The sequence below is a fragment of the Tachypleus tridentatus genome, chromosome 6 (genome assembly GCF_004210375.1).
Source record: "Tachypleus tridentatus isolate NWPU-2018 chromosome 6, ASM421037v1, whole genome shotgun sequence".
Taxonomy (NCBI): domain Eukaryota; kingdom Metazoa; phylum Arthropoda; class Merostomata; order Xiphosura; family Limulidae; genus Tachypleus; species Tachypleus tridentatus.
In genome coordinates this window covers 80,160,113-80,173,431 of record NC_134830.1, presented here as the reverse complement: position 1 = coordinate 80,173,431, position 13,319 = coordinate 80,160,113, and the positions used below count along the sequence as shown (strand labels likewise).

At 32.4% G+C, this 13,319-nt stretch overlaps 1 protein-coding gene across 1 annotated transcript in view; it reads left to right on the top strand.

The window, feature by feature from the left end:
- The window catches only part of LOC143252892 (GATA-binding factor 3-like), a 70,567-nt gene that overhangs the window by 22,066 nt on the left and 35,182 nt on the right, over positions 1-13,319 (top strand). The window contains exon 4 of the mRNA XM_076505711.1: positions 10,738-10,809. Coding sequence (XP_076361826.1) covers positions 10,738-10,809 — 72 coding nt within the window. The remainder of the gene's footprint in view (positions 1-10,737; positions 10,810-13,319) is intronic.

Genomic DNA, 13,319 nt, shown 5'->3' with positions numbered 1-13,319 from the left:
AATTTCTGATAATTAACAATTTAAAAATTTAAAACCTAAATACGAAAAAAAATCAATATCTCTCTAACTTTCTATTTAACCTATCTTCAAAAATCAGTTACTCACTGTCGACTTGGAGAATAAAAATCATAAATGTTTGAAATATTAAATTTGCCAAGTATAACACAGATGATGCTAAACCATCATTGTTAAAATCTAAGATTATTTTATATATTTACTCCCACCTCTCCCAAGTGGCACAGTGGTAGTTCTGTGGACCTAAAATGCGAGAAACCGGGTTTCGACACCAGTGTTGGGAAGCGCCCAGATAGCCCTTCATAAATCTTTGTGCCTAACTTCAAACAAATGAACAATTTTATATGTTTGAACCAAATATATTTTTTAAAATTTGAATTACCTTAGACATTATTATTTTACCCCTGAACACTGTTTGGTCACGTAGTAGAACTCTGGATTTAGGTGCTTGTAAATTGTGTTCTACTCTATGTGATCCTAGAAAATATTCTCCGCATTTTAAGCTGTGAATACATCATCAGAGTAATATTCATATCCATGTTATTGATGATGGGTGATAGGTTACTACTGACTGTCTGCTCTCATTATGTTCAGTACATCAAAACTGGATACAACGATAGATAACCATAGTAGATTTTCTCTAAATATTAAAAAAAATAAAAAAAATAAATTTACCAGTTTAATATTACATATGCACAACCACACATAGTGGAGACAAACAGAACCATGGCACCTAGTTTTTTTAATATATGCATCAATTCATGTGTAAGAAGATAACATGCAAAAATGTAGTGTTCTGTCGTTTTTGTCACCAAACACACGAATCGTCGAATTCGTTACGATGCACTTTAACAAGTGATGATTCTTGTTTCACCTTCTTTATCTTAAAAGGCAAAAAAATGTAAATTTACACCCTACCTTTTATATTTACTTTGAAATCATGTTAGAAAACGTTCTTACCAGTGTATACTAATGTATGACAGATGTTTTTAATTCGCAATAGTTTCATTGCTTATATGTTCCATGCACTAGTATTATGGGTATCGTACGTGAAGTATCACACTTTTTATAGACCTCTGAAAGACGCTTTATATAGTAAATAATATTTATAATAATCCAGCTATTAATTTATCGCTATTATTGTACATCAACCACACATAAAATATTTTACTGTTTAGACGTGTTTACAAGACATTGCATATCCAATATGAATGTTTTACGATAATGTTTACGAGTGAGGTAATAATGCTATTTATCTCATATAAACTATTATGATTTAAAGATAATACTATATAGTAAACCATGTTGTAATATATGAGATATTAAGATAAATACAATATTTCTGTGAATTTATCAGGTAATAGGTGAATAATATTTTCGCATGTGTATATAGTTGAATGTTCACTTTGGAAATATGAAGTATACGTATTTACAATCTCATATTTGTTTTCAAGCCTGGATAAATTATTTACTCAGGAGAAGCATTTGAAGGAAGAGGATGTTGTACCTTTTTTGTTATTATAGCATCTTGTATTAAGATAGGTCAAGATGTACTTTGTCTATATATTTGCTTTCTTTCGCAGTGAAACAAGTCCATATTTGGGAAAAAATAGTTTTTAAATTTTCATATATTTAGCATTAAAGCAGTACTATAGTTACAAGTAAAATGAACATCACTTTAATTGCTGTTTAATTCTAAGGAAATTAAAATGCTAATGTATTTGTTTATAGCATTTTTAAGTAGGAACGTGTTGATATCTAAAACTCTGTATATATATCTGTCCTACAGAATGATTGTCAGTTTTATTGTAATTTAATATTCATAATTTCGAAAGGTTATAAGACTGTTGTGTAAAATAAACATTCATATCTACATATATATATATATATTTATATATGCACTTACATATACGAAGTAAATTGTATCCACTTTAATGTAACAGTTTAATAAAAAAACATAATTATTTAACATAAGTTATCTATAATTATCTAATGAACATCTAGCATTTCACACAATTTTTTATAGTTTATCTTTTATTATATCTTGATACATCTTCATAAGTTTCATCTAACTTGCTACTATTTAATGTCTTTAAATCTGTCAACCCTCACATTTTGAAAGTAATACACACATAAAATGTAATGCACGTGTTGCTATGAGTAAATATTTTGATATTTATTATCGCGATTCTTAACGAAACTATACGGATTGGGTGACTAAACTTCGTATAGCTAGGAACATGATATTTATTTAAAGAATAAAAAGGACACGTGTTCACTAAAACTTTCTCACTAGTGTTATTATTTTTGCCCCGTATTTATATGTACATATTCACCAGTCACTACTATTACAGAGTATTTCTAAGGTTTTTTTAAGTTTGTAGCGGAACACCCACGATATCGGTAGGATCAATCACTATCATAAGAAAGAAAAGTAAATCCGTGTCCTTAACTCTGCAGTTTGTTAGATTGAATTTATATCCGTAGTGAGTTTAATATTTCTCTTTCTTAGCCAGAAAATTGATTAAATAACTTTTTACAAAATCCACAGGTGTTAAACTTATATTTCGAGTGCACAAAACGTAAATAATCTCTTTTGTTTATCTATATTTCATTTATTTATTTTTTTCAGCTATATTAGGCAGAGAATTTTTAATGAACTAAATTATTATTTTTTGAGAAACTTTTCTTAAAAACATCAAATATCCTGTAAGACATCGTTTAGTATAAAACTACCTTCAATTTGATCCTAAAACTATGTGTGTATCAACACATGAGATAGTTGTTTATACTTTGTAAAGAGAGAGTTGAATTGTGCACATAGAACATACGCTTGGAGTTCTTACATTTCCAACACTGAAAAATAAACTGAATTATTAACCTTAAGTTATTAACATAATCAGAAGAAACGAGTTAAACTATAAAGTGTAACTTTTGTTCCTGAATTGGTGTGATATAATAGCGACTGTCTCGTCCTGTTAAGATTGAATATTATTCAGCACAAAGACATTCAAGTACCATGAAGCTATAGTTCGATAAAAAGTTAGGACTTGGAACTAATTAAGGAAGGATTCAGTTTTACATTACAGGTTGAAACTCTATTGAAGCGGTATTTTTTACTGAATTTGTTAAATACGAAATTAGAAAATATATGTTTTTAGTTTTACATGTACTTAATAAAACAATTTGATTAAGATACTTTTCTCTTCAAATATTAAGTGCTCTAATGGCGAGCTTGGTTCGTACTTTTCTTACTTCAATCTCATTGACTTTAATGCTACGTCTGAGTTCTATTTATTGACTTTTAATATGTCACCTAAATCAAATATGTATATTCAATTAGTTCAGCATTTAATCAACTTTTCAGAGGAGAACGAAAGAATGAATATCTCGTAGTTGCTTCGGTTACAGTATTCTATAAGGTTGATTTTATACACACCGATATATTTATATTTTCAAACTTTTTACGTTCGTATTCTGGTCTACAAATATTCGTTTGAACTATTGAACTAAATTGCAAGTTTTTGTGTAATGCTGTTTTATTTAATTCGGTATATCTGGAGCTATTACAACATGCCTTACAGTAATGATTTCGTGTGTGTGTGTTTTCTTATAGCAAAACCTCATCGGACTATCTGCTGAGTCCACCGAAATAGTTTTGTAAAACACTCGTTCGCTGGCACACTATGTATTCCAGCATATGTTTTATTTGTCAAAACAGTTTATTTTTAGTCCTAAGACTGCACTAAATAAAATCAACTTTATTAAACCTTCCAGAAGAAACTCTGACTTTTTTAAACATTGATACATGTAAAATGTAGGTCGATGTTTATGTCAATTTTGCAACTAACAACAGCGAACCCTCTTTAATCTTAAGAATTAGCAATGACCAATCTTCTATTTGTTGCCACACTCGATATGCAGTTCTCTGTTTCAATGTAAATAATTTCAACATAAAAATTGTTTCTTTGTTTAAGTTTCTCGCAAAGTTGGTTAAGGGTTGTCTTTACCAGTCGTCCCTAATATGGAAGTGATAGACCACATACTGCTAACTGTTGGATTACCCTTTACCAGGCTCGGCATGACCAGGTGGTTAGGACGCTCGACTCTTTATCCGAGGGTCGTGGGTTCGAATCCCCGTCACACCAAACATGCTCGCCCTTTCAGCCGTGGGGACGTTATAATTTACGGTCAATCCAACTATTCGTTGGTAAAAGAGTAGCCCAAGAGTTGGCGTTGGGTGGTGATGGCTAGCCGCCTTCCCTCAAGTCTTACGCTGCTAAATTAGGGACGGCTAGTGCAGATAGCCCTCGTGTAACTTTGCGCGAAATTCAAAACAAACCAACAAAATTGAGATTAACCGTCGTATTTTAAAAGGTTCTACGGTTGAAAGGATGAGCATGTATAGTGATGAGATTTGAATCTGCGCCCTGGAGGTTGTGAGTCGAGGGCTCTAATCACTAAGCCAAGCCCAACTTCGACGTAAAAGTATTTGAAGAAATACTCTTCAAATAGCCTCCGTATTTATTTACTTATTTGTGTGACAAAATAGGATAGTTTAATTGAATATGAACCTATAGTAGTGATATGGAGTACAGTAAGTTTTGTATTATGTATACTTGGAAATTAAACTACGCGTTGTGTATCAACTGTTTTTATCACCTTTCCCGTTTCACTTACAGTAGTATTCCATTAATGGAATCCGTGACATATGACGCTTGTGAGAAGAAATCTTGAAACGTGTTCTAATAATGATTATTATTAAAGAAATAAAAATCTATATAGTGCAACGATATTGGATTACATAAAATATAATTGGTCTTGATAATATTTGCTATCAAGAGCACTGATGAAAAGACGAAATAAACTGAAAATCGTTGGACAAATTCAATATTTCTTAATATTTCATTTCAGTAAAACAGGCAAGAGAAGTTTCAGCATCACTAAGATTTAGTGTCTTTATAGTCAGCAACCCTCAACAGTCAGTAAAACCTCGATAAATATCTTAATTAAACAACAATGTATGAGAATAGTTGAAGCTTAGAAAAAGCCTGCAAATAAACAAAAAGATTAAAACATTATCCTTATTTTTGGCAAATCTTGCTTTGTAGCGTTTGAAAACGTACAAATTATGTAATAAATAACATAAATAAGAAGTGCGTGCACTTATTTTTACGTGTGTTGAATGTCTTTATCCTTTGTCGTTACTTTACTGGCTGTACTTTTTGGAATCGTGTTTGTGTTTTTTCCATCATTCAGTGGATGGACGGATGTTAAAATCACAACAACAAAATTACAAAATTTATAGTTCGGACAAACCTTATAGTTCTTCACTATGAATTAGTAAGCTTCAGATCTACCTCGAATTTATAGGCCCTTTGAGCTTGAGAGCTTATAAAATTTGGGGTTCGATGGACACATTCGGTACGGCACAAATAACTTAATGGACAGTTTTGTGCCCAACAGCAAATAGGCTGTTTTATAGAAAGCATCCAGCAAATATTGTTTTATAATAGTAGCTTTGGTCTTGTTTTCGGTGATAATTATTTACGATGCAAAATTGAAATATGTCTTTTGATAAAAATGATAGAAAACTAAACTAAACGCATGGCCAAGCGCGTAAGGCGTGCGACTCGTAATCCGAGGGTCGCGGGTTTGCGCCCGCATCGCGCTAAACATGCTCGCTCTCCCAGCCGTGGGGGCGTATAATATTACGGTCAAACCCACTATTCGTTGGTAAAAGAGTAGCCCAAGAGTTGGCGGTGGGTGGTGATGACTAGCCGCCTTCCCTCTAGTCTTACACTGCTAAATTAGGGACGGCTAGCACAGATAGCCCTCGAGTAGCTTTGTGCGAAATTCCAAAACAAAATGCAATACTTCGCTAGGCCTACACTCCCACTCTGTATATGTCCACATAACTCTTTGCAGTTACGCTTGATATACCGTGGACTGAATGATCTCCTTGATTATTGTAACATTGTATTTTCTTTGTCGATTTTCACCATAGTATAAAATACAGTCCTGTTGCTTATTAATGCGTTAGTGAAGGACATGATGCCAATAAATACAATTTTTATTAAAAAATAATAACTGTTCTTGAACATATATTTTTGTTTAGAACAACATCAGCACAAAGCTTTTTAAAATGTGTCATAAAACATAACCAAAATTCTTGGTGCGCACGTCTAAATTTATATTATTTACTCTCATTTAAAATAAACAATCCAAGACACACAAAAATAATTGAAATATGAAGTCATTTCAGTCCAATTATCAATCTAGTCGATTTAATGCTTGCCTAATAACACATCAAACAAAACGTGTTCAATTCCGTTAGGTTTAAGACAAAACAATTATTAAATTACTGTATACAAAAAAATATCGACAACTATACACATGTAAAAAGTATAACAATCATGTTATCTGATAGATAAATCTTTATCAAAGAGGTTTGAAATGTACCTAACAATCTATACCCATTCACTCATTTAAGCACGAAAATGAATTAGGTTTCCATTTTTTTATAGATGCAACAAAAACGTTTTTTGTGTGTTCTTATATGAGTAAAATACATGAGAAATTATTCTAAACTATGAAAATTATATGTACACGCATTTGCTTCGTTTGCTACATTTTCAAGAGTATTTTTCACCAACGTAACTAAATGGTGATAGTTTGGTTTCTAAAGTACTTCGTTCGTAGCAAATTGTTTGTTAGTAGTTAAGCACAAATTAAACAACAGGCTATTAATAGTAAGCTGACCACTGGTATCGAAATTCGGATTTTCAACTCAAATGGTAGAAGTGTTTTCGTTTCTCGACTGGTGATAATGCTGTAGTTAAAAGAGAGTCTTAATAATCGTGAGGTGACATTTATGGATGAAACTTAAATACATATAACTTAGGAAAATATTGTGATTTTTGACCGCCTACTGATGTAGTATGGTAAAAAAGCAAAATCCGGTCGATATGGTCTGATATATTACAATAAGACGCGATGAGTTAATGTAAAAAATAAATTCAAATAGCTATTTTCAAACATATTCAACACCGACCTTTATCAAAAGGATATTATATTTATTCGTTCTAGATAGCTAGATATGTTAAAATATACAATTAGTTTCTAGTCTATTAATTACCCAATTGTCTGATTAATCATAATTCTTTAGTTCAATTTTCTGAGTATTTTAATATTTATAGTCTACAAAACTATTTTAAATATATGGCTAAGTAGATATTTCTCTTTCTTTTTAAGTATTTGGATATGGTTATATGCATCAATAGCAGCTCTCGACACGTATAGAGCGTAGAGCACGTTATATTAAATAATTTTGTAGCCTCACCATGTTGTTATAATTTAAATTGTCACGTCAGATCATGCTCTCTAACGACTGTACACTAAACAATAACGATGCGGTGTGATATTCATTTCGCAAGGTTTCATCATCAGATTGTCTTATCCAATGCAAAACATTCCTTCCTACATGCATTCTATAATCCACATATTCCAAACTAGTTCAATAATTCAATTGTCCGATCGCACAGAAATCCATGGGCGACATGTCTATATAGAAACTTCACTGGTATGAAACAGAAATAATAACTGTTTTTGTTCTCTAGCTGCTCGGAGTATACGAAAACTATGGCTTATCTTAATGAACTCATACTTTGTTGAACTCGTGTTCAGACGGAGATCCTTCTTGGTTATGTTATGCATTGTTGCTTCTAATAAATGAGTGACTTCTTCTACTGACTTTTGCATTGGTGAATTCTCACTTGTTACAAAACTTTGCACTTTTATTATCAGGGCTTGTTACATATTTCTTTCTAGATGGTTCTTTGTTTTCTAATGCCCTGAAGCAAAATGGATATTCCCTCCTTCGATATTCTGAATCCTCGTTCTGAATACCACTGATAGTATATATATTTTGAGTTGGAAAGAGCAGTTATATATTTTTCCAAAGTTTTCAAATTTTGATGGTATCACACTACATACATCACGTCAAACAATGTCGAAATATATTTCTGACATATGTTTTTCAAAATATTTTTTATATAAAGTATCCAACTCTCTGTATAACTAGTCACATTTTCTAAGAATACTTGTGTATTTTAATTGAGAAGATATAGAAATTATATCTTTATTTTGAGGTCAGTATTTGTTCTCTGAGTGAGAAAAACAAGAACTGGGCTGGTTGTGCGTTTCTTGTTGTTTGAAGTTAAGAACAAAGCAATACAATGAGTTATCTATGTTCTGCTCATGACTGATACCGAAACCCAGATTCTAGCGTTGTAAATCCGCAGACATACCGCTATGCCACTGGGGGCATTTGTGTTTTTATTCAGAATTTCGGATAATAGTTTTTGTTGGGATACAGTTGATGCTCAATCATTATACTTTATATGTTGAACCATAAGAGCCCTAAAATTTCGGTCCTTAATTTGTATCCCAGAGAGAAGTGGAAACTCTATTGCTTCGTTAATAAAAATATTCCCCCAGTTTTGGAAGTTGATGACCTTTACACTAAAGCTGCAATTTTAAGTGTAATGTTTGTGGGATTGTTGAAAAAAAAAGGGTTGGGTGGGAAAGATTCTTTTTTTAAGTTATTGGAATCGGGATTATCATATACTATGAACAAAGTAAAATCCAATCCAATTATGAAACATTAAGTACAAATAATGAACTTAATAATGAACTTTAGTGTTTACGTATTTACAAATGCATCAGTCTCCCTTAAAAGAAAACTGGGCGGGAAATTCTCGAACTTAGAAGAAACAAAAATTTCTTTTAGTCAGAAAGCTACACAAGGGATATCTGCGCAGAACGGTCCCTAATTTTGAACTTGTAAAATAGAACTAAGCCAGCTAATCAACTTCACCCATTGCCGACTAATGTCCTACTACCATTTGATCTGAGAATAGGATTTAACCAACATTCTTATAAGACATCCAGCACCCAAGTGGGTAGTACCAAGCACCATCAACATTTGGATTCACAGTCCAGGCATGACAGCCACAGCAACAAAATTAGATTAATATTTTTTTAAATTTGTTTCATGTACAAAACTGCCAGATTCACTATCTGCTCTGTGCTTACCGTTTCTAGCGCGATGTTGGTGTTTAGTTATCGAAGATTCAAGATTAGTAGGCGAATAGAAGTAAAATAAAATTGGAGACGTATAATTGTGTCATAATGGTTAATCAATCTCATCATTCTTTTCGTTATAAATGCAGAAATATTTCTTTTATCACGTAATTTAGTTACACATATCTTATGCACATGTTAAAACATAGTATCCTACTAAATAGCTGTGACATCTGTCCAGGTATACGTATATATATAAAAAAAATATAGTATTCTATGAATATATTACTTACTCACTATATATTCCTTCTCTACATGTTTATCACAATCTCCCGTTTGTCAAAAATATGCAACAATAGATAATTTTTATATCTTTTGCACAATTATCTCTTTTTTTCCATGTCCATAACTGGGCAGTCAACTTAAATAATGAATTGTGACCTGCTACATATGAAACAACCTTGTAAAATTCCAAAAACATGACGATACTGATAATATGTTTTGTTCACCATTTGCACTACAAGTGCACTGATGCTGTAACGCGTACAAGGAAGATTCTATTGTATGACTGTCGTCAAAAAACAAACAAAAAAACTACTCGGTATTCACCTCAGCTGAAGTGAGAAGAAAGCCGCCCTATCTTCAAAACATATAACAGAAAGATTAGGGTGGGCTGTCCAGTGTGTCTTGAGTTATAACAGACGTATAGAGACCTGAGGAACACGTGTAGTGATCGGAAATACTGAAAGTGTTCTTTATCTAAAAAACGCTGAAGTCAATGTAATAGAAGAACAAAGGAAAACCGATCTATCTATTTTGCTTTCGTCTGTGTATAAATACTTAATACACTTTGAATATTTTTTGTTATAGAATCATGATGATTTGTATACGATTCGCTCATTTTTGACTGATTTACTGGGTTTCATTTAATTGTAATATATACAATGATTATTCAGGAAAAATAAATTTGCTTATATATATATGTATCTGTGTTACATATATTTATAGAGATATATATACCAGAAATCGGAATCTCTAATGTGATCGAGTACGGATTGTGGTGCGCTAACTGGGCAGCAGTTCTTTAGCACAAATCATTGTCACTTTTTGTTACTTTTTCTCTGAAATTCCTCTGAATTTAAAGCTTATAAAGAAAAATTTGTAAAAGTGGGATTTTCTATCATCAATTTCAATTAAAAAAATTGAAAAATTCCTAACTAAAATTATTTTTTACAAAATAAATTACTTTCAGAGCGATTCCCTGTATAGAGTGTTATTTACCATTTATCTTAATGCTTATACTATTAATATTATCTAATGATTTTCAATTCTTCTATTCTCAAAACAGAATTTCACAGTCAGACTTGTTTTTGTCTACTTGAGCAACAAGGTTATGCTACTAGTCAAAGGAATTAACAAATTACAATTATAAAAATGGCAAAGAAACAGAATGACTTAGCCATTGTCTTCCGTTTGCCTTTGTTCACAGACAATGTAGATAAGTTGTATTTTACGAAACCAATCTTAGTGGGATGTAGTACATCTGTGAAGAAGTTATGTTTTACGAAACTAATTTAGTAATTTAGTGGGATGTTGTACATCTGTGAAAAAGCTGAATTTCTTTTGCGTTTCCAACAGGTGGCGCAGTTTTGATTATGAGAAGAGAACTTCAAACGAAAAATCAAACAATGATGCTGACTCCTTCTTTACGTAATGAAAAAAGTTTTTTTTTATTTCAACTAAAAATTACGTTTTCTGTTGGTGCTATATTAAGCTATATTTTTACTAAATATGATTTTTATTTTGAATTTTGCGCTCTGTGTTCCTGATTTAGCAGTGTAAGACTTGAGGGAAGTCAGCCAGTTATCACCACCCTCTGCCAACGTTTGGATTACTCTTTTACCAGCGAGTAGTGGGACTGCCCGTAACATCATAACGCCCCTACGGCTGAAAGGGCGAGCATGTTTAGTGTGACAGGGATTCGAACTCGCCACTCTCGAATTACAAGTTGAATGCCGTAACCACCTTGACATGCTGGGCTGTTTAATTTTAGAACTTGAAAGCTACAAAATACTCAAATCAACAAGAAAATTTCAAATTCTATGTTTTAGTCGATTACATACATAATTAATATCTGATTATCCTCCTAGTTTTTCGCCGTTTTCACTTTTTGTTTATAGTTTTATATTTAAATGTCAATTATGCATGTCTATTTACCTCAGATGCGTCCCCGCTGGTACAGATAAGTCTACGGATTTACAACGCTAAAATCAAGGGTTCGATTCCCCTCGGTGGATTTACTAGATAGTCCGATGTGATTTTCCTATCAGGAACTCAGATGTATGTTTGTTCAATGTTTAAATCAATCAGAACTTAAAAATGCCAGACTGAACTAGAAATAGTTTGATGTCGTTCTAATTAATATAAGATTGTCTGGGCGCTTAAGGATCATCTGAGAATTAATCATGATTATGTATGTAAAATTTATTGTGCCTGAAAGAGACTGATATACATTTTAAAGTCACAGTTCGATAACAACGCCGATAAGGCCCGGCATGGCGAAGTGGTTACGGTGCTCGACTTTTAATGTGAGAGTCGTGGTTTCGAATTCCTTTCACACCAAACGTGCTCGCCTTTCAGCCGAGGTAGCTATAATGGTACGGTAAATTTCACTTTTCATTGTTAAAAGAGTAGCCCAAGAGTTGGTGGTAGGTGATATGATTAGCTCCATTTTCTATAGTCTTACACTACTAAATTAAGGATGGCTACCACGAACATCTCTCGTGTAAATTTGCGCGAAATTCAAAAACACAACAACGCCGAGATGACTGGAACTTTATATTTATTCACTTTGTTTTCCGTCTATAGAACTATTTGATTCATTAAACAAAACAATTTATTTCCTTTTGTTTCCATGTGATTCATATGGATTATTACGCAAAGAACCTTTCAGCCCCATACAGTATTTCTATAAAGTTTTGTTAGATTTCGTCTAATGAAGGCTATGAAGTTAAATTTATCATCCTAATATGGTTATTTTTAATATTGGTATTAACACAGCATCTAAAGCTAAGTAGATTTTTAGTTGGGGATTTTTAAAGCATTAAAAACACGAAATTTTAAAAGTTATGTTAAAACCTATAATAAGTTAAAAATAAAAACTCTTGAAAGGAAGCTGCTATCCATCAGAGCCGTACTTTTTGTAATGAAAAGGTCAGCAGCGTTTCTCTATTCTCTGTAGTCTCTCACTCCAATAAATGCTAACTTCTTTAGCGTGTTGTGCTCTTTAACGTTTTGAAACTACATTATTGTGGTAAGATATTCTTTTATTGGTTTGATTACAAAATATTTTTTCGTTGGCTTTCCTAACAAATGATCAGTACATTTTAGCACAAGTTCTTAAGAATTACAGCGTTCGACAGCAAAGAGAATTTATTAAACAGTTTAAGTTCTTTTTCATTGATTTTCTTTTCACTTTTGCTCAGGTATTTATAGTTGTCATTTAAATGAGAAAAAGGCGTTTCTAAATCAGATGAATAAGGTTATATTTTTATATTCTTTGTTCATTTAAGAAAGAGGATAAGCTCAGACGATTACTTAATGTTTTGCAACAAAAAACCTTTTTATTGCAGGGCTTGTAAGTATACCTTCGAAATAAATCAGGTTGTATTAGCGTTCGACACTAAACTCTCACATAGAATGAAAGACTAACCATACTTTATTGATAGTGTTCGAGAAATGGCGTGTCTTCTTTGCCTCGTAAACCTGAACCATAAAATGAGAGACTGGTTATCTACGAAAGAAAAGAAACTTCTCATTCCTAAAGCTAATGTCGCTGTAGTCAGCAGTATTCGTTATCTCGATACCCATCATGTTGACGGATGAGTTAGCTTCTCTCATGCGAGATACGTATAGCTTATCAGTGTTAACATCGCAGGAGGAGGAGGAGGTGTTTCGCAAAGATAAAAAGCAAATAATGCTTAGCTAATCATATAAAAAACTGTAATCATTACATATGTATTTATATTGTTAATGTAGTCCTATGGACGAATTTAGCAAAGAACTATAAGCAACTTATTAGATATCTCCACAAATAGTTGAAAGATTACTGTTTTCTTTTTACTTTTCTTCATCTTTATTTCTGGTTATCTCGTTGCCAAACTTTTCACCCCTTAGCCGGTGGACCGTTATAATGTGACGGTCAATCCCACTATTCGTTG